Source organism: Centrocercus urophasianus, unplaced genomic scaffold (assembly GCF_019232065.1).
Source record: "Centrocercus urophasianus isolate 14NV4802_14NV808 unplaced genomic scaffold, USGS_Curo_1.0 seq_28, whole genome shotgun sequence".
Classification (NCBI taxonomy): Eukaryota; Metazoa; Chordata; class Aves; order Galliformes; family Phasianidae; genus Centrocercus; species Centrocercus urophasianus.
This window is the reverse complement of record NW_024884844.1, coordinates 7,091,898-7,114,177: the sequence shown is the minus strand read 5'-3', so window position 1 is coordinate 7,114,177 and position 22,280 is coordinate 7,091,898. Positions and strand designations below refer to the sequence as shown.

At 35.9% G+C, this 22,280-nt stretch overlaps 1 protein-coding gene across 1 annotated transcript in view; it reads left to right on the top strand.

Annotated features, from left to right (window-relative positions):
* Positions 1-22,280, top strand: part of DPP10 (dipeptidyl peptidase like 10) — a 187,963-nt gene that overhangs the window by 91,104 nt on the left and 74,579 nt on the right. The window contains exons 4-5 of the mRNA XM_042827227.1: positions 5,154-5,248; positions 12,810-12,884. Coding sequence (XP_042683161.1) covers positions 5,154-5,248; positions 12,810-12,884 — 170 coding nt within the window. The remainder of the gene's footprint in view (positions 1-5,153; positions 5,249-12,809; positions 12,885-22,280) is intronic.

Sequence of the window (22,280 nt, the reverse complement as noted above, 5' to 3'; positions counted from 1 at the left end):
GCATGACATTTTCTATAATCAATTTAATGAAATACCATCTGCAGTTCTAATAATACTGTGTACAGCAAAGGCTGATTGGCATATGTTGACAGCAAAGTAACAACCTTTTTCTATTTCAAGAAAAGGTAAAATATAAGAAAAAAGAGGAGTGATAGGCTGTTTTGTGTGGCAGTGTATAAGATAATTTAAACAAACAGAAACTCAGTACCTTCAGTGGGAAAATAAGCTTTTGCAATTTTCAGTGTAACACTACCAGTAATTTCAAAATACTGCCCTGAAATTTCCTTATTAGGTATTGTAGAGCATATCTTCAGTACTTGTGGTGTGCATTTCCATCTGTTTTCTTTACTTTTGAAATGTTAGTTACACTCTTAATACTGTTCTATTACCTTAATATCTGACAGTTTCAAGTATATGAGAACTTGCCCCTTTCAGCCTAGTCTGTAATTTAGATTACAAGAGGAGTTGCTTAAGTTCAATGACATGTGAAATGAAAGCCTATACTCATCAAATAAACCACCACGGTTCAATATTCTGCTTTCAGAAAGCTAAATTTGTTAAAAGGCCACATAGACCCTGTGCCAAATTCTTCTGTTGGCTTAATTCAGGGTTTGATTTTCAATGATGATAGGATAATTCAGCTTGGAATTTAGTCTGTTTTTTTTCCTCCAAATAACAGAATTGTTCATTAGAAATTAAAAATAATTTATTTTAGTTAATGTGAACTTGTATGATGCTAGTTGGAAAAGTAAGTGTTGCAAATGAGCCCTGTAGCTTTTCAGTTGTGTTGTCAATTCAGTAAATGAGGGTAAAGAAGTTATTATAGAATTAGCTAAGATGGGGCTCATGCTGCTGGTTAAATAAAGCAAGTTTTGTATTTTGTGATATTTAGATATTTAGTTAAACTAGATACTCTAATTCTGATGAAAAATTTTAAACGTGATAGATACAAAAAATCAAGGAAGATTTTTACAGGCACTGAAATCCCTGCATACAAGAGAATCACTTTGGTAAAGCATCCTCAAATGGACCCTGCAGGTAAACGGATCTGCACACTGCAGGTTAGGAAGTGGAAGGGAGAAGGAAGGCAATCTGTTTTGTCTGCCTGGGAACAATTTTTCTTCTGAGATGGGGGGATTTCCGTGCTGTGACTGTGAGCATTATAGCAGGTGTACACCCACATGGATTCTCTGAACAAGGCTGCACCATTAGCCAACCCCAGCATCTCATCGGCAGCTGAAATCAATATTTGATACCTTGTAGGAAAGTGGAGTAGAAGGCACAAAAAGTAGAAGGACAAATTATGAATCGGATGAAAAAATAAATATGCCCTGATCCCATAGGCAGTCAACTGAAAGACAACCACAAGGGCTTGAGTTTTTATTAAAATGGTCGTAACACAAAGCTACTAACAGAAGTTATATTGGTCCTGTATTCCCACAGATTCATTACAAAAGGGGATGAGAAAATCAGTAGAATTAAATTCACAGATTCCAAGCCAGAAGTGATCATAGCAGCCATCTGAAATAAACCTTTAATATTTTTATCCGCAGTCAGACTAAACTAATTATTGACATAAAGATATGAAGTGTGAACCAAAGGAGATAGATCACTGATCGGAGTAGCCTATCTTTCTTATCATTTTTGTTAGTGATACCATTTTTGGTCCTCCTAATGAGTTTTCTGTTAATACGGTATAATGTAAACTTTGGAATCACAGCGTCATAAAAGAAGGCAAATGCTTAAAAAAAAACCCAATATACAGATTCTTAGTAGTTTCCTCTATCAAACATAGTCCTGTCAAAATTTTTTGGACAAGATTTATACCCCATAAAATGCTGTCAAGTGTGAATTATATTGCTAGCCTGTATTTTGTAGGAAGAATCCTGGATTTATTGTGCTGCTATTTTATTGGGGAATGATGTCAAGTTAATTTATGTAAAGACCCTTGGTTATCTTTCTTCACCTTTTAATAGTGCAGAACTATTACGTGTGGGACATTTTCAATGCGTTATTTGTGTACATCACTTAGGGAAGGTGGCTTGAAATTATGTGGTGTTCTTAGAGGCTTTCTCACATTCTGCTTAGCTCAGGACATTACGCTTTCTATTTTAGTGATGTCCTCAGATAATACAGCTCCTCAATGTTCTGTTTTCTGCATGGTACTATTCTTAATTCATTACAGATCAAGCATTCTTTGTTTCTGCTCCTTTGAGTGACTTTGAGAAGTGCTGGGGATCTCCGAACTTCTATATCACAAAGATACCAAGATAATAAATCAATCTGTTTGAACAGACAGTTAAGGACTAGGTATTGTTTTCTACTGTAGACTTTATGACTCTGGTTCAAAGACGAACTAGAAGCAAATATGTTTACAGCTCTTATTTTCATCTAGGCTATCAGTAGAAAAAATCATCATGTTTTGTGGCCATTAACTACCCCATTATCCAGCCTGAGAAGTGCCCTGCAAGCTTTGACTGGAATAAGACTTCAGTATTATTTGATATGGTTACTTTTGAAGATTGTATTTATTCTTAGAACTTGTGTGATATTTTGATGGATTTTTCTTTTATCTGAGAGTCTCCAGGCATTTTGCAAACATTCATTTAAATTTATGCACTTCAGGAGTTAACAATTGAATCCAGTATCGAGATGGAAGCCAAGGTTTAGTGAAAGGTGTGATTATCGTCTACTACCATCTGCCTTTTAAGGGGTCTGACTGTCAATTTTCAATACTCATAATCTAAATAAAATATCATTCTGAATTGAAAACAAAGGCCTTGGTTTACATCGTTCACAGTATCTGCAGTTCCAAATTCTGTTTCACATTATGTGAGAAGAACCCTAAGAGCCACTTAGTCTTGGTTCTGTTAGTAACTTTAATGCCAACTTCTTTATGTGAGTGAAATTGTCTTGGTAGGATTTAATTAATAAAACACAAAAAATCCTGTTGAACAAGAGCTGATGGCACGTTGGACAACTGGAAGATTAGATGATTGAAAAGGAGTTCTATTCTGATATTGTTTACAAGGGTTGATAGAGATAAGACAACTGGGAATGGTTTTAAACTGAGACGGGAGATTTAGGTTATAAATAGGAAGTTTTTACACAGAGAGTGGTGACACACTGGAACAGGTTGCCCAAGGAGGCTGTGGATGCCCCATCCCTGGAGGCATTCAAGGCCACTCTGGATGTCACTGTAGGCAGCCTGGTCTGGTGGTTGGTGATCCTGCACATGGCAGGGGGGCTGAAACTAGATGTTCAGTGTGGTCCTTTTCAACCCAGGCCATTCTATGATTCTATGATTGTTGTTCAGGCTGGAAAGTGCATTAGGCTCACCTATGCACCATGCACTGTACTATTGGAAGATGAACACTGATCATTGTTGGTGGATGTTTAGTGTTTCTTAATTATATGCTCCATTTCTTACACTCTGATTTGTCCATGACTGGGTACAGCTCTTTGTCTAGAGAACTGTTTTTTTTTTTTTTTTTTTTTTTTTTTTTGTTATTATTATTATTTTTTTAAATGGTATTTTAATATTACTTATAAGTGTGGTCCTCAAGGAATTTTTAGTGCTGTCGTACCTGAAAACACATGCATGAAAATCTAAAAGTTGCAGAAATTTAAATGTCCTGTGTTAGCCAGTAACCTGAAATCAAAGTAACTCTCTACAAAGTGCTGCCTCTTATCTTTCAAATGATTTTTTTTAATGTTTATTTTGATATTATAAAGAAAAATCCACATTTCCTAAGATACGTAATCTTTTTTCTTAAACAGCAGCTCTGAAAATCCTGTCCTAGATTCCATCCACCCAATCCCAATTCCCAGCCACAATCTGAAATAGCTTAGTGTACTCTTTAAATGAGGCTTCATTAATTTTACAGAATGTACCAGAGGACATTCACTAATGCTGTATATCTGGAGTTTCTGTGCAGTCAATTAAAATGTAGCTACATTTTTTTTCTGAATAAGTGAAGCATATTTTTTATGATAGCATAACCTTTTTCTCCAGTCATATTTACTTGCTTCTTCATACAATTCAAATAAGTGTAATGAATTTCTTAGGAATTAGTGAGGATTAATAAAGTTCTTCTGTGTTTCCTTTAGGCTTAATTTAGAACTTTCCACATTTTTATTGAATAAAAAAATAGTTCTGCTTGATTGAATACAATTTTTTTAACAATAGTTTTAAATGAAACACAGAACTAGCCAGTGCTCAATCTCTTTTCAGAAACAGTGATAAATTTGGAACTGTTTTTTTTTTTTTTTAATCATGGTTTACGAATTTATTGTATATTATCTATTATATCATTGCAGCTATTATTATGAATAAGGCAGAAAGCCTTTTTTTTGTAAGAATGACAATTTTTTAATTCATATTTTTTTTCTTTAGCTCAGGTGTATTTATTTTTTTTTTTTCTTATGTAAACTTCTCAGGCAATTTGTAAAAAGAGGAAAAAAATGCAAGGCTTTATGACACAGTGGTTTTATGTTTTAATCCTTTCTAGCAGGCCACTGACCTGGCGATCTGATATTCTGTGGCCTTGCACTCATCACAGAGATCACAGACTGTCTGCAGATATTGTACATATCTTTATCAACAGAATTGCTAGAGACATAAAATAGTACAGAGGATTTCTTAGAAGTGCTTCCGAGGAGATATGGGACAGTAGTGTCCAGAAAAAGGTTTTTTGCAGAACTTCCCTTTGGTAGACAGCTTTTGGTATACATAGTGACAGTGATTTCTAGGTCAGAGTGTTTTGTATTGTGGTTCAGGATGTTACTTCATTCCCATCAATCCCAATGAATATGTTCTTATCACATAAAATGTTTCTTTTTAAATGAAATCATGTTTCTGAATGAAGTGAACGTACCATAGAGCATGAACTCATTAAGCTCATGAGGCAGGTGAACATAGAATCACAAAATGGTTTAGGTTGGGAGGGAACTTAAAAACTTAAACAGCATCCAGTTCCGTCTTCTGCCGTGGGCAGGGACATCTCCCACTGCATTATGATGTGTGCAGTTCTTCTCTCAGTCTTGTTTGCATATCGTAATAAAGGTATTTGAATGACTTCAATATGTTGGTTTTCTCTGTTGTATTATTTACTCAATGTGTTTGCTAATTGTTAATGTCTTTGTTGTTGCAGATACAGCAGTGGTGTATAAAGATAGGAATGGACATGTTATTGAACTGAATGTAGAAACAAATACCACTACATTATTACTGGAAAACACAACTTTTGTAAGTAACACATTTTATTTCTTACTGGAAGTCTGCTAACTTTTTTTCCTGTAACAGCAGTGAGAGAGTACAATATTTAAAGATTGCAGAATATATGTTCGTAACCTAGAGTAGGATATGTACAAATGGAAAGTATCATCCATTTCTGTCAGTGCATGATTTCTGGCTTGTTATTTTATTCAACCTACATGCAAATAATTAATTGGTATATATGTTTTTGGCTGTAGTCCATGTTTTGTTCAGGCCATTTGAAGGATTGTCCCTGACATATCTGTTAGTGGATCTAGCTGTGTGCAACATTTCATAAAATAGGGAATTCTACCCAAAATTTGAAAGCTTTCTGTTATCAGAACTGGGGAAAATGTTCAAAAAATCATACGAAGATTTTCCTTTAAGCAATTATGCAGAGAAAGAAAAAAATATTTCCTATTCCTGGTAATCAGAAGTTTAAGCATTCTTTACTGCTTTAATGGCAATTGGATGGCTGAGGATTTCTCTTTACCAGTAAATATTACATTCATGAGTAGCTTCAATATATTTCTGAGCAGCAGTTAATTGCTAAGGAATGTTATAATGCTTAGTTTCCGTTTTCCTTTGCTTGGCTTGGGGCTGTTAGTCTCAGTGATAACCTCTTACATCCTATCCTGTAATTCCTGTTTGTCAGGACTTTGCATTGTGAATGCATTGCTTGCCAGTCTTTCCTCCTATGTGCTCTGTATGGACCACTGACTGTTACTGCTTGTCCCTGTATTGTTCCTTGTGTGAAGTATTTTCCACCTGTAGACCAAAAAAGATTACTTTTTCTTTTTTTCTATCAGTGGTGTTTGACAGGGGCTGATTTTATTTCTGCTGTGCTTTTGGCCTTTGCTGATACCAATTCTTCATTTCAAAACATAAAACCCGCAGTGAAGTTTCCTTTTAACTCATTGAACCGGAAAGAAGAGAGCAGAAGTTCAGGAAAGTGAACTTGATCCTGATATCCCAGGTCCATGTAAAGATGAAGGAGAAGGGAGGAGAAAGTTGTATATTAAGGTAGAGTGTGCATAAGGCTCCCTTTGTGTAAGCTGCCCCCCACCATATGCTGGGGTGTGCCTCACTTTACATCCTAGCCCAAAAAAGACTGTCAGGCACAATGAAAAGTGAGTGAAAAGGTGAATTTCTGTGAAGTACAAACAAAGAAATATTGCAGAAATACTTTCCCTCTTAATTCTGTATATCTGTGAGTGCTTGTCTGGCTAAGTGGAGGACTCACTGTGTTAGGCCTATACCTTCAGTGTGTAACTTAAATGCAAGCAGCTACTTGGACATCTCGGACTATTAAAGATAAATTTAATTACAGTTCTTGAGTTTCCTCACAAATGAATGCATACACTTTTGGCTGCAAGTGTTTGGCTTACGCTATGTAGTGCCAGCATGAGAAGCTGTTCAGGCTATTGTGCTAAACCAGCCGTGCCAATCAGTGATGAATCAGTATGGACAAACTGCTTCACACTGTGAGCGTTTCGTCTTGTCAGAAAGTTGCTCATGTTTTTTTATGGAGCTGATTCACACTTAACTGATACAGACTGACAGAGCTCTCAACATTAGATATCTACACTTCATTAAACATGGGAAACTGATCCAAGATGGCTACTGTTCAAGCAACCATTGAATGATTATCTATGGAATGGAGCCAAATAAAGATGTGTGGGGTTTCTTTTTCTTTTTCTTTTTCTTTTTCTTTTTCTTTTTCTTTTTCTTTTTCTTTTTCTTTTTCTTTTTCTTTTTCTTTTTCTTTTTCTTTTTCTTTTTCTTTTTCTTTTCCCCTCCCCTCCCCTCCTCTCTTTTTTTTTTCTTTTTGTTGTTGTTGAAGCTCCACTCTGTATGGAGTGATAAGCTGTCAGTGTTAAATAAAGTAGATTCCAGACTGCCCAGGGAAGTGATAGAGTCCCCTTCTCTGGAGGTATTTAAGGAAGGGGTAGATTATAGTACTGAGAGACATGGTTAGTGGGCATGGTGGGAATCTTTGGGGATGTACTTGATAATCTTAGAGGTCTTTTCTATTCTATGATTCCATGTTACAGAGCCAGGCTATATGTCTGAAAGCCTTATCTTCTAAGGTCCATTGTCCCCAGATTCGCACTTCTGAATGTACTCTTCCAAAGTTAGACACCTGGCTTATTAATCAAACATTTTCCTCACTCATTGTCACATCTGTTAAATCACCAGTGCATAATATAGAACAGTGCTGGTTTAACAACTCTTCAGAGCTGTCTTATTTTAATGAATAGTATTGTGCAGATCCAACATAAACAGTGGCAATACAAGTTCCCTTCTTCTGTGTTAGGTTTCCACTGTGGAACAGTCAGCTTTAGATGGGAATTATTAACTTGCTTTTAGTCTGTATTCCCTATCCTGTTTGTGTGTGCTCAAGTTGCCCAAAGCAGGGGCAGGTTTTTCTTAGTAATGTCCGTTGAAAACAGAACTGCTGTGATAAACTCCTTGTGCAGGGAGAAGGAGCTAGCAGTGATATAAGGGAATTGCTTTTGAAGCGTGAAAAATATCTGTTAGGTTCTTTGGAGGTCTTAATTTAAAGACATTTTCTAAACCACATCTGTATGTATGTATTTGAGTAGTGCATCTTGTTCAAGCTGTCTAGGAAATAGTTAATAACTAATAAATAGCTGCTATTTTGAGCCAGCAGCATATGAATGTTAACAGCTGGAGGCTGGGCAAGTCTTCTGTTAGATAGAGCCAAAAAAAGCCCGCACATTAATCACTGTGTGGCATCCTGATGTTTGTGATGCTGCCTCAAGACGTGATTACAATATGTTCTCCATCATCTGTTTGAGGTGCCGATCACCAGGAGTATAAGTGACATGCTTACCAGTCATTTAGCACTTAGCAATACTTTATTGCACGTGACAGTTCCAAAATAAATGACATGATACCACGTTTAGCTAAGCAATTTCAGTGTTTAACAAGCATTTTATTTATACCTTTTGCTGTCAGAAAGCCACGAAGAGCAGGTTGCCAATTCACCCACAACCTACCTACAAGGCCTGGATATTCTGGGTATTCAACCTAGCTATGAGGCCTGGGTATTCTGCATGGAGGAGGGTATGGAGGGCCCCACAGTTTCTTTTGCTTGTTGGAGTTGTTTGTCTGTACCCCTGCGATGCTTCTAGGTCTGCCTCCCTCATCAGTTTTATAGTCCTACAACCCAAAACAAAAATGATAAAAAAAAAAAAAGATGAGAGGAAAAGTGTATGGGACTGTGTTCTGTTATGGTTGTTTCCAGATGGAGCTGGACTCAATGGATTCCTATGAGTCCCTTCCAACTCAGAATATTCTCTGATTCTATGAAGTGTGTTTTAAGACTCCTTTAGAAATTTTGTTTCATTTCTTTCTCTTAACAAAAAAGAATAACTGTGATAATGGTGGATGTATGCAAAAATATTCAGATGCCAGGCATGCTCCCTAACAAACGCTTAGCCAGTAATGAATGTAGCACAACTACTTAAGGCTTTCCATTTCAGATGATGAGATATAGTTTGAATAATCAAATAAGGAGCTTTTGATTTGTGTGTGATACCCAACAATGCAAGTATTACTGTTTTCAGCTTGGAAAATAGAATACGGTCTTGCATCCTAACAGGTTTCAACCAGCTATATGCTTTGGACTCTTCTAAAACCCTGCCATTCGTGACCAGGTTTCCCATTGGATTTCTCTGCCTTTCCACAACTCTCCTCAAACTCCAGGGGAAACTGCATCAGACTGTGCAGCAAACAAATCTTACTGAACTGCAAACCTGTTTTTCAGTGGCTTGCTAGGAGCATACCCTAGAGCATCATATTGTTGTGTTACTGCGGGCCATCTTTTACACAAGGATGGAGAGGAAAGGATTACTTCTTGCTGCCTGCCAATTAGTGGGTGGCATCAGAAGGGTGAGAGAAACAGAAGCCTTGGCTCATGAATCATGATTAGGCTGTGGCGGCCCAGCTGTGAAAACTCGTAGAAGCTTTGCAGCCAAAGGCAGAGAATGAGAGTTTTAGTCTGAACAGCTTTTAGCAGGAACTATTTTGTGCTGTTATACACAACACTGTTCATAAATACCCCTTCTTGTTAATAGTTCCATTTTGATTCTTCTTTTTGTTTTGTTTGTTTTTTGTCCCCACACATCCTTTCCTCTTTTGATGGGAAACTCAGTGCAGCATCTTAATGCAATTACAGTTCCTTTGTTGATTAATGTAGATTTAATTGCAAGAGTAGCTTACATGCTTGTATTTTAAGAGTCTTGTATAAGAGATTAACGGAAGATTGAATAATTCTGATTGCATTAAACAACATTATGTTATATAACCAAATAAATATAAGAATTGTTACAACAGTGGACACTTTAATGATCCCCCCTTTTGCTAAATAGGTTATAATGAACGCTGAAAATGTGATGTCATATTTAGCAATGTATGGAAAATGGATGACAAATTTAAGAAGGGACGACTGTACAGGTGAAATATAACTAATTTACGGATAACAGTTTATTTGTTTAAAGTATTTTATAGTTGAATAGAGCTGATAGCTTTTGTAGGGATTTTAGGTCTCGATGTGGCAAGATAAAGCAAATGTGAAGGAGATAAAGAAAATGACCTTTCCTTCTGCCTTTCTTCTGTCCAGGTTTGAAAGGGGACATGGGTGTATACGTAGGGCACAGTGCAGACAGAGCTCAGTTACCATCAGTCTGCTATCCAGCTTATTCTGTGCAGTGATGCAGAGGGAAACGAGCCCTGATTCTGCAGCCAGGGACCAGGCCTAATTAGCTGCATATCTCCCTGTTTCAAAGCTTATTTGTCCAGGGCTATAGTTCTTACAAATCAGGCAAAAAAAGATAAACATAGAGGCTGAATCATAAGGGACAGCGTTTAGATCTGTTTTTTTGAATAAGGCTCAACAGCTCCTCACAAAGCAAGGAGCTTGAAAAGTGGCTGATATGCAGACATGGCAGTGGAAGAAGCATTTTCCAGATGACAAAATGATGCCTAAGGCTTTTTTTAATTTTTTTCCCCCCACTGTTTCCAGTATGATGTTTTTTCAATACTTTCTTTTTCTTCAAAATTCAAAACCACTCTTCTCCTGAGAAGAGAACCAATCATTAAGGTCAAACTCTTGACAAACTTCTATTTAATAAATAAACATATCTATTCCCTGTAGTAAACATCCCAGTACACAATCTCCCCAGGGTTTCAGCAGCATACATCTAGTTTCGCATAGAAAGGACTGCAGTTTTCTTTTAAATCCACCACGTGGTGATCTTATCACCTCAGTCAGTGAGTTGGTTGGTGTTACCTTAGGCACCTATACGGGGAAAAAGGGGAATCTGTCTCTCTTTTGTTTTAGTCCACTGATGAATTCTGAGTTTATTTTCCATGGTGAACAGGAGGAATGGTTATAATGTGCTTTTTCTCTGTTTTTGAACTGGAAGGGTTTATTCTATGCACAGAAGTGCTATTTCTGAATTTATTTCTAAGATTGTCTGAAAACAAAAGAAAAAAAAAGTTATAACTTAAACCCCTCTGAAATTCTGTTTGAATTGAACATTTGATTCCTACAAAGGTTGACTGTAAATCCAACTTTAAAAATAGGTTAATAATGTTTTTAGGGCAATTTCAGTAAATCAGCATTGCTATCAGCTTTGGCTGTGCAAACTTGTTTTCTTATGGCCTAATTTTTATTTTCTTGGTTCTTAAGTGGAACATTAAAAAGTACAAAATAGCTTTATGGTTTTTTTCACTAGAATTCCATTACACTGAAAACTGTTCTGCCAAAGCCATTCCCTGCAATCAAGAGATTATGTCTCAGTGGCATTGCGCTTATACTGTGTGTACAAGGTTTTGCTGGAAGCGTACAAAATTTTGCAGTTGAGCACAAGCTGGATGAACAAAGTCATTTTCTGTAGGATTCAGATTAGTTTAAATCCCAAATCCACAAGATTCCACTTGGATACAGAGTATGAGAGTAGCTCCTGGTGGTGGTGTTTCAGATTGCCAATACTTTGCAGCTGAGCTAGTCAGGTGTTAGCATTAATTGTATTACTTTTGTGGTGGTATAATAAGTAACTGAAGATTTTTATTAAATGCTGGAAATGTTAAGTGCCACATTCCCTAAGAAAGAATTGGGTTATCTGCCTGGGTTGCATACTGCTTATGAATGAGGTAGTAGGGACAATAATTAATAAACTGAACCAAATCCGAAAATTTTCACATCTAGAATATTTTCAGTGATGTGCCAAACAAAAGGCATGTTGTCCATGCATTTAGTTTCTGGTGGTTATCTCATGAGAGGTTCTTTGTACGTAGTGGAAATCTATTCTTTGTACTTTATAGATTAAACATTTCCTCACAGCCTTAGAAGATCCTTTTGTCTTCTTGCCTCAGGACAGCTGATTTATCTTCATTCTGTTTGCTATTGCGCACAGTTTTTTTCTCCAAACGTTATTTTTTCCTTTTGACTGGATTTGGGTAATTTGGTTCTAATTATGTTACATAGTAACTTCAGTTTAGATTGTACGTCAAAATGTTGCATCTTCTTGGCTTATTGGATGATTAGCCTTATGAATGAATTGGTCTATGATTTCTGGCTAGTGTACTCCTTAATCTTTAGATTAGCAGTAGGATTAGGCTAAACATAACAGGATGCCCAAAAAGCAAAATCAGAAAAGGTCTTTGTATGTTGTTCTGCAGAGTTATTCATACGTTTTTCCTCATCTCGTACCTGTGTGCTTCCGTTAGTTTTTCTATACTACTTCTTATTTTAATTCTTTTACTTCTCCCTTCCCCTCTCATTCTGCAGATACCTCAAGATTCATTAAAAATTACTTCCTGCAACACACTTTAAACCACGCTTATCTTTCTTCTACATTAGATGCATTAAATTTTTTTCAACATCAATGTTATCCTTTTATTGAGTTACAACCCTGAATTCTATTGGGTGTCATGTAATCTTAGCTAGATATAAAACAATATTAGTTTTATATTGGTATTTTATGCTCCACTTTACCTTCCACTAAGCATTTTACTTCCTATAAGAAAGAGGATTTTTCTTTAGTGCAAACTGGCATGCAAAATGTTTCTGTGTGGTGTTGAAAGAAACATAGTAAGGACACTGCACATCTATTCTTTTTTGTAGTAGTAGTAGTAGTTGTGCATTATCTTTATAGCTTAACCAAGTGACAGGTCTCTCATGTAGTCATTCCTGATGAACACACCAACCAAAACACCTTCCCTCTTCCTTTGAAAATGAATTGTTTTTAATTGCTACCTTTAAGCTTAGTGTCTGTAATCATGACAAAAAAAAAATATTCATCAGCTTCTGAATTTGTAATTGGTCTTGAAGCCAGATTCATGTCACCACTCTACTGACACCTGCAAATTAGACTAAGAATTATTGCAGTCCATCTTTTGTGTAAATTAAGGTTTTCCTAATCAGAACTGTTATGAATGGAGAATTATTAAATAAACTTTAATTTGGAAAAAAGTGATCTTTCCTTTTGTGTACTCACTTTTATTGTTACTTCATTTGTAGGTAACTTTCAAAGCATCGAGATACTCAGTTTCACCAGACTTAAGATTTGTTCTTCTTGCATACGATGTAAAACAGGTAAGCCAACAGTTCATTGGTAAATAATCCTTTAAATTAAAAAGCAGAAGCCCTTGTTGTTTTGTGTATTCTGTATGTGACTCCACGTAACATAGTTTGAATCAAGTACTTAATTTCTCTTTCCATGACTTTCTAATAAAATGATGGTAACACATGTATTTAAGCAGAAATACTGCAAGGTTTTCAATTGAAGTAAATTGCTCTGACTTCTCTGTAGTGTTCTACCTGTTGTATTGTGGAGGTTTCATAATCCTTAAACTCTTACTAGCTGATTACATGAAACCCAATATGAAATATTTTAGAGGTATCAGTGTAAAATTACTCATTAACTTGAGACTAGATCCAAGTAGATATTTTTCTACTGATTCTGCTGGATTCATCAAACTTTTCTTATAGCATGTATGGACGGATCAGCAAGAAAGAGGTATTGTTTGGTTCACTGGTTTTGTTGTGGAGGGTTTGATTCTTATGTAAAAAATTCTTTCTCCTTACTGTTTCCCTTCTTCATTGTTCCTTATTATGGAAAGAGTTCTTGTAATCTTTCATAATAACTTAATTTCCTTATTTGACCTAGTGAAATTTTTATTTTGAATGAGTTTGTTTAGGATTTTCTTAGCAATACAGGCAATAAAGAAAAATGGAAAGTCATGAAAATATCCTCCTCACTAGACTTAAACGCAGCAGGGTCAGTGTTGCATCTGTCCCTCAGTAAATGTGATCCACTGACATCAAACAGCAGTGATGGTGGTTAGCTTTGGATGAGGGTTGTGATGCTTGTTCTGGAGTCCTGTAACTGATCTCATGGTTTTCAAACCAGAACAATGTTTACATGCTCTAGAAGTGGTAGTGGCAGTGCTAAAACTGGTTAATAGCATGCTGTTGTCAGCTCGATCCTCAGTTCTTGTTAGCAGTAATGCCATTGAATTTTCTCACGTTCCGAAAAGAATCTATTCCTTAAGGTAAGAAGGAAAATTACCAAAAAGTGTAGTCCACTTTCAAAACTTAGTAAAGTTACTATTGTGAATATGTGGTAAAAAGCAATTTTTTAAATTTTTTATTTATTTTTTAAATATTCTGATTCTTGAGAAATTTCTTAGGCTGGTGAGGCACTTCCATGTTTTCTCAAAATCCTGGGGGGATAAGGTGTACAATGCCTTGGGAAACCTCTGTATATCTGTGTCATTATTTCTTGTATCATGAAGGAGTAAGATAATGCTCCTTTTTCCTGGATTGCCTTGTGTTTTTCCTCAATCAGAGCCTGATGTAGTGATTCTGGAAAAGAGGCGATCCACTCATCTTTCTTTTTCCACTTGTTCACCATCACTCATTAAATCAATTGTCTATAAAGTTAAGAAAAATAAACTTTGTAAATAAATTGGAGATTTTTAAATAAGTAGCAGGAGAATCAGGGGAGACTCTTTCCTCAGAAGAATGCATTTGAGTGTAGGACGATACATTTGAATATATCTTCTTACAAAAGTGAGGATTTGCTTCTTGTTGCATATTAAAACACAGTGGATTTTAAGGGGCATTGGTTTAATACCCTGTAAAAGGAACTGCAAATAACTTGCAGGCGTTTAGGTGGCATCTCTGGAAGTTTTAATAGATCTCTGGACCTGTTTCCCTCTATTTGTCACTTATTTTTCCATCTTTGTTACGGTTTAGGTGATTTAATTGCACTGTAAGATATTTGATGGGTTTTCTGCTCTTACTGAGTATTGAGGCTTTTTTTTTAATGATAATGGTTGTTTACATACATTAGTATGTGTTCTTTGTAACATACAGTGATGCAGCTGGAACAAAGTTATTAATCAACAGTTTTATGAATAAGCTAATGTGCTTCAGCTGAATGGATTGAAAATAATAGAGGCAAATGTTTCTTCAAGACATTTTTTCATGGAATCATAATTAGAAATAAGGTTATTTTGATGTTTCGATTAAAAATAAATGTTGAGTTAAATTTAGTAGTTGAATATTTATTTTACTACTGTCAGCATTTTCTTTAATCTATTTTATGCTTGAAATAGCAAACTTTAATTAAATTTGCAGTTGTTTCAGCACAATTAAGAATGTCCTCTACGCATAATGGCACATAAATCTGCATGAAAATAAGGCATCTTTGAGTACAAAACTAATAATTGAATGAATTATTTAAACCATGCTTAGTGGAAGGAGCAAAACTGTTCTATTTGGCATAGCAGTTGTTTTAGTGCATCTCTATAAACTTGGAATTCCTTTGCTGTGCAATTCAAAGTGTTGTAAATTGATTTCTGGACATCAGGATCTCCCCATCCTTATCATAGCAGATCATAAGATGTAAGCAAGCATTTCTCTCATAAGCACTGCAGCTGTCTGGCAAATTCCTATTTTTTTTTTTTAACATAAGTCTTTTGCAATTTTAGAGCTCCTTTCTTTGTACTCTTTGCTGTAGCATTCCATGCTTCTGAAATGCTTTCATCAATTCTCCAAATATTTGACTCTGCCATAACTTGCATGGATTGACTCTGTGTAGTTCAGATTGGTCATTCAGTGTAATTTGATTGGCATCACTGAAAAAGTCTAATTTTTGCAAGGCGACAGATCAGTATGTAGGAATGAATTTGAGAAATTAACACGTGTTCTTGCTGAAAGTCCTACCAACCTGATTCTTCTGGGACCATGTGAATGCAGCAGCAGCAGGGAAACCTTTGTGTGTATTGTGTGCAGGGGGGGGGACAGTTCTGCAGTGATATATCTTTTTGATTTTGATTTTTCTTTGAGGATTATCAAGGTATGAGCAGAGAATGTGGTACTGTGAGAGTTCGAACATCTAAGCCAGTTGAGATTTCCAGAGGAAAGGTTGTTTCTCTATTGCTTTTAATAACTTGTGTGTTAAAATGACCTTTAAACCTTTTCTCACTCTGCTGGTGGTATTATTCACAACTACCAAAAACTGCATTATACTTTTGATTAGAAAATGGAAATCAAACATTCCGTTCTTGTGTTAATGGTAAAGGATGGGGCAGTAAATCTACAATTCTGTAGTGCAGTGAACACTTAGATGCAGAGAATTTCTTTTTGCCAGTGAGAATTTTGTATGTCTCTCAGCAGAAAGTTGTCCCTGGAGACCAAGTGAAACTAAAATAATTTTTTTTCTAAATACAAGTGCTTTTTTTTTTTTTTTTTTTTTTTTTTTTTTTTTTTATCGTGGACATCATACGCATCTTCTCATCTTGTTCTTGCTAGAATATAATATGCCCTCATATAATGAATAATGAGCAAATGAATAAGTAAATGGGATCAATGTCTCTTTTTCTTTGTAAATCTTTTTGTTATCCTCATTTGGTTTAATAATTTCTTCCTTGTGACTTACTGTTGTTTTGGTTTTTTTTCCTACAAAATACCCTTTCCCTTTTTTTGCTTTCAAATCCCTATTGAATACTTGAATATTCATTGAATAATGAAATTTCAGGATTTTTTCCTTCTTTATTCTCTTTTCTATTACTAATGCTTATTTTCCTCTTTCAGCCTATACTGTATTATTTGTGGTTTGACTTCAGCTTTTGGTTCAGAAACATGCTTAATAATACATTAAAGTTCATCTCTAGTTTAGAAGCATGAGGATTTACAAATTCTCTAAAGTAGAAAATGCTTTTCTTGAGATGGGGCTTCAAAGTGTAATGTCTTTTAGCTAGATAATTTTAATAAAATAGTGTATTTAGATAACAGCAGTGTAAAAATAATAATTCTTATGGTAAGAATAGGATAAAAAAAATAATACTCTTCACAAAGAGGAGCTGTGAATCGAAATGGGTGGAATGTACATTTTTCATTCAGTAGGAATGAAATTTTTTTTCAAAACTGCTTCTGAATATTTGTAAATTACTGTATCGAAGGGAAGACAAGAATTCAGCAGCAAACTCCAAGAGAAAGAAGTTAGTTATCTGCGGTGAGTTGATGCCTATCATCACTTCACTGCTGTAATCTGTATTTTTAGAGGATAATGATATGGAGTACTGACCACAGTCTATGGCAAATGGAGAGAGAGTAGCACGAAGGGGTGTTCTCATCCAACTCTCAGAGTTTGTGTGTGATACAGGCAGCGTATCAAGTGCATTGAAGTGCTCTTCAGGAGTTTATCTGCAGATCAGAAGAATCCATGAGGGGAAAAAATTCAGTGGAGCCTTAAATTATCTGATTGACATTAAGAGATTATCTTCCCACTAATTAGATGGAAATTGAATGTTCAGTTGTTGATAATCTTCTCAGTCAGTGAAATTAATCATTAGATTTTTTTACTTTGAAAATTAAAGGATAAAGAAATTACCTTGTGTTATTTCTTAATTTTAGTCAAGGCATTGTTTGGTGTTAAATACTCGGAATGTGTGCAAGTGTTTTCAACAAGATTTTTATACAGTACTTCTGAAAATCTGACTTTGAAGATCATTATCTGGAGTATGAGCTGAAGTTTGGTAACATACAGGAAAAAAGATCAAATGAGAGCTGACTTCCAACACAGAAAAAATATTTACCACGAGGTCTGTCCTTTCAAAAGATTTCTTATATCAGTAATGATCTAGACAGTATTTTATGTACTGCTGTATATGAAGCAAATATCTGATATAAAATTCCTGCTATCATTTTTTTTTTTCTCCAGAAATGCATGTTTCTTCACTGTTTATGTCTCTTAGATCATTCTCTCTAACTAAAAAGGCCAATAACCTAGAAGATTAAATATTAAGCCTGATCTGTAATATCAGAGAATGAAATCAGCCTCTGAAATTTAATTACTGTTAGCAGATTTGAGATAAGCAAACCAAGTGAATGGGTTGAAAACATATTTCTCTTTGTTTGGAAATTACAGGAAGTATTTTTTTGGATGAAGACTGTGGTAAGGAAAGAAAGCGTGGGATTCCAGTAATATGTTAAATTATATCTATTAATTATTCCTGAATAGTAATATGTGGAAACATTTGTGATGAACCTGGGTTTGCACAATATTTCTCACTTTTACTGAGCCTCCCACATCTTGACACTATGCTTATGTCCTGTTACAGTTGTTGTCTTTTGGGTTTGACTTTAAAAATGTGTATATATTTGCTAGGTTTTTAATGCATTACCTTTTCATCAGAAAAAGGTACTTTGAGCTTTTTTTATCAATTCCTACAAAAGTAAAATTCATGTAGAAAGAAGGAATCGGTAGAAGCTCTTCTGTTATCCTCAGTAGGACGGGGAGTTTAGTTCTAAAGTACACAGAAACCTTCATCTATGGAATAGGTAGAAACTTTCCCAGAACCCAGAGATTTTTTTGGTTGGTTTTTTTGTGTGTGTGTATGTGTTTAATGTTTCTCACCATTTTACCAGTTCTCCTGTTCAGTACTAAGTAATAATAATTTTCAAGTATTGCAAAATGCATTTCCATTTTTGAGAGTGAGGAGGGTTTTTTCCTTAGATTGTCTTACTTATGCTTGCATAAAGTGAGCTGTAAGTCCAGCAAGCTGAGTATCAGAAGAGCTGAAAAATGGAAGGAATTAAGTTGTGTATAAGTAGGAACAGCACCTTTAGGGCTATGATATTTATGCAGTTCTGCAAATTTCAGGTTTCTTTCCACTTGATTGTTGCTGAGGGTGTTGGAGAGGCTTTGAGTACTGATGCATGAAGTTAAGACACCAGACAGTTAGCTCTTAGAGTATGCAACTGAAATGGGAAACTGTGGCAGCTTTCCAGCATGTAGCCATGCTGTCACTTCATACTAGCACAGGAAAATAGTTGTCTTCAGTCTCCCTGCTCCAGAGAAACGCATGCTGTAGATGAAGGACTTTATAATATCCAGTAGTGTTAAAAAGTTTTTGGTAAACAAAATTAGATAAAATAAGAGTATGCAATAAAATGCATTTTTTTTTTTTCATGGACTAATTACACCCAAATGTCTGTGGTACTTAAGCAGGCATTTGTTCAACAGAATACACATGTTGCTATGGCAATCACTTTGTTTGTCATGTTAAGTAAACTTTAAAAGAAAAAAAAGAAAAAAAGAAAGCCTTGGAATGTTTCTGTTGTGACTAGTGTCTCCAACCCACACACAGCTGTTCTGAAATAATGAGTTGTCTCCTAGTATATAGGATTCATCTGACAGAAGTGGCAGGAGGATCATTGCTGTCATAGGTGATCTCTGCATTGCTTGGTTTCTGCACTCTTGTCAGCTAATATGAAATAGGCTAGACCCCATTTTCAACCCCTCCACCTGACAGTGTTGTGCCAAATCTGTGGCACTATTTGCCCAAGCTGCGTTGCACTTTCCTGACTGAGCTTAGCATGACTTCGCTACATGTCTATTATTGCTTTCAAGGTCTCTAGGGTGATTCACTTTTCCTTATGGCTTCAGTGAATTGGACATTCCAGCCAGTCATCATACACAGCTATACAGAAAATGTTCAGTTTTGTGAATTCATGCTACAGAGATGAAAGTGTAGTTTCTTTGGAATATCACCTACTTCTTAGCTCAGCTGTTACATGACAGGGCAGGTTTGGGGTGGATGGATTGCCTACCTTCCCTTCCAGAAGTGGAGGAACACTGGTATGATACACATGTGCTGTGCAGTCATGCCCATCATCTCTCCTCAGAGAGTCACTATGGTCAGAATGAATGAAAACACTTTATCATTTCCCACTTCTTTTTCTTTTTTTTTTTCTTTTTCTTTTTTTCCCCTCAAAAATGGTGAATATTATTGGTATAGATTTTTTTCCTTCACTGTTCAGGATAACAAGGACAGTTATGCAAGGACATACTTGACAAATGCTCTTCATACAAAGAACGATTTTGTTAAATGAAACTGTTTTTCTATTTTTATAAGTGCTCTCTTAAATTCTGATCTGTGAACATCGTGCTTTTAGAGCCTGGGACTATGCATTGAAATATACTCTTTGGCAAGCCCTGGAAGGCTTGTAACAATGACAACACAGTTCATTATTTGCCTTTTCCAAATTTATGGATTTGCACTTTGGCTTTTGCAAATTAAATTGTTTCTTCTACATTGGCCATCTGGAGATATGTAGGTACGGTACTATTTTATAAAGGGAAAATTAAGAAGCTCCCCCTGACTGCTGTGATTTTGTTGCTGGTCAGACAAATGTCGTTTTGAAATACTTTGGGTGGTCATGCTGCGCTTGTAAATCTGGTGGAAATTGCAAATAGTCAGTAGTAGATAAGTTTTCTGGGCTTTGCAGACAAGAGGCAATGGAAGTATTACCCAGGAAGTTACCTGGTATCAGCAATATTGCCCAGGGGAACTGCAGACATCCCTGATTTGCAGGTCTCATCTCTGTCTGCTGCAGTTTGAAGGCTGTTGCTCTTCATCTTCCCTTCTGTCTTCTTCCATTCATTACAGTAATTTCTTTTAGAAAAGCTATACAATATAATAGTTATATTGATTTGAATTGAGTGTGATATTTCCTGATCCACTAGTCTTTCAATCTGTTTTGGACGTATTGTTTTAATTTGGGAACTTGAAGATTTGTCACGCAATACCTGAAGTTCCCTTCCGCCATCCTTTGTAAATTTACTGTTGCTTAACATCACTGTGATAGTATGCATTTTCTCTTACTGCATTTTATGGCACTTTATGAATAGCTTTGGTTCTCTGGCTTTTCTGTACGTTTAATGGAGCATACTGTCCATAGGTTTTATTAAATAAATACCTAAAAAAGAATTATCAGGAACTGAGTGTAATGGGACTTAAAAGAACCATCCCTCTGCCTTCAAAGTGCTCCCTCTGCCTCTAAGCTCTCGATGAACACAGTGGCTCAACTTCAGAGAAAGCCTCCCTCTGTCTAAGGTTCTCACTGCCTTCAGCCACTCTAGAAATATTGGAGCGACTTTGAAGTTTAATTACTTCAAATTCTGACCGGAGTTTCATCTGATTAGCTTCCAATTTATACAGAATTTTGTTTCTGTTGTTTTTTTCTTTTTCTGAGCTAAAACTTTATAATGCCTTCTGAGGCAGAATTCTGTATGGAATGGGCAGAGTTGCTGGGGAAAAAAAAAGGACTCATTTGGAAATGTGACTTTGTGGCATATTTCTTGCTTAAACACCAAGTATTTATGATAAATATGTTTTCAGTGTTGGGAAACGTATCACTCTTTCTTTGTGTGTGTGAGGTTTTTCACCCAGCCCTGTGCCATGATGCATGTAAGGGCGATGGACAGTTGACACATGACCTGTCTTTAATCTGAACATCCAACAGCAGTATAAGTGTGACAGCATCAGTTTAGCCTGAATCATACAGCAGGTGGAACAGAATGACAGAGACTGCATTTGTGTTTTTCCCCCTCCTTGTTGCATTTGAACCAATAACACTATTCAAATTCACACAAGGGGTTGTTATTCTCAGGTCTTGCTTTGGTTTTATTTCACAGTAATGTTGCAGGTTTGGTCCTTAACATAGCTCGCAAAATTTCAGATGTTGTACCAGGAAGCTTTATCACATGAGCTATTAGCTGTGAAGTTGAAGACATTGGATGTGTGCATGCACGTAAATAAGTGGAGGGTAAGAGAGGAAAGATGTCTGTATAGAAGGATAAGTACAATGTATTTCAGCTGTTTATGTATGAATACAGCTTGCACTTGGTAAAGATTTCAAGTTGGCAGAGCTTTTATTTCCTTCACCAGTGACTACCATCAAACTCTTCACAATACTGCAGGAAAGCTTTTGATGTTTATCATCTGAAATAACTCATAGAAATTTACAACCTACTTAGGCACCATGTCTGTTCCTATGGATGGTAGCTGCAGGTTTGTTGGATGCATTATTATAGCTTGAAGTGTTCCACATTGCTGAGCTCTTGTTTTGGTGAATAACTTTGAAGAGGATAAACTGATCACAGAATGTGAGATTGGGAAAATTTTTAGACAGCATTACATATTTTACCACCTCATTAGTGTATTAATCTTTCAAAGTTTGTAACTTGTTTCTTGGATACTAATTGAAGGAAGTGTACTGGGAAAGGAGTTTGAAGTTGATACAAAGAGACACAAATGACTTCTGTGTTTCATGAGTTAGTTGTCTGTAATTCTAACAATCCTCTGGGCAGGTTTACCTTTTTGGCATAAAAAAAATCTCTCTTCCATCTGATTTTTCTTTTTTTAAATCAGTGCCTGCATAATCTGCTGTGGATACTTTCAGGCTAAGGAATGGTATAAGTATCCTTGACTTGAGCGGTGATTATTCTGACTTTCTCATCAAGTAACACACTGTGATAATACCCTTGAAATCTGGGATTCAGTGCTTGACTTATTAGCTTCTAAGCTCTAAAGAAATAATGTGATTAAAAGCTGGCTCCTGATCCCATTGTCTTCATTGACCTGAGTCAGTGGTGGTGGATCAAGCTTTTCATGTATAACATACAAGAGTGGAATA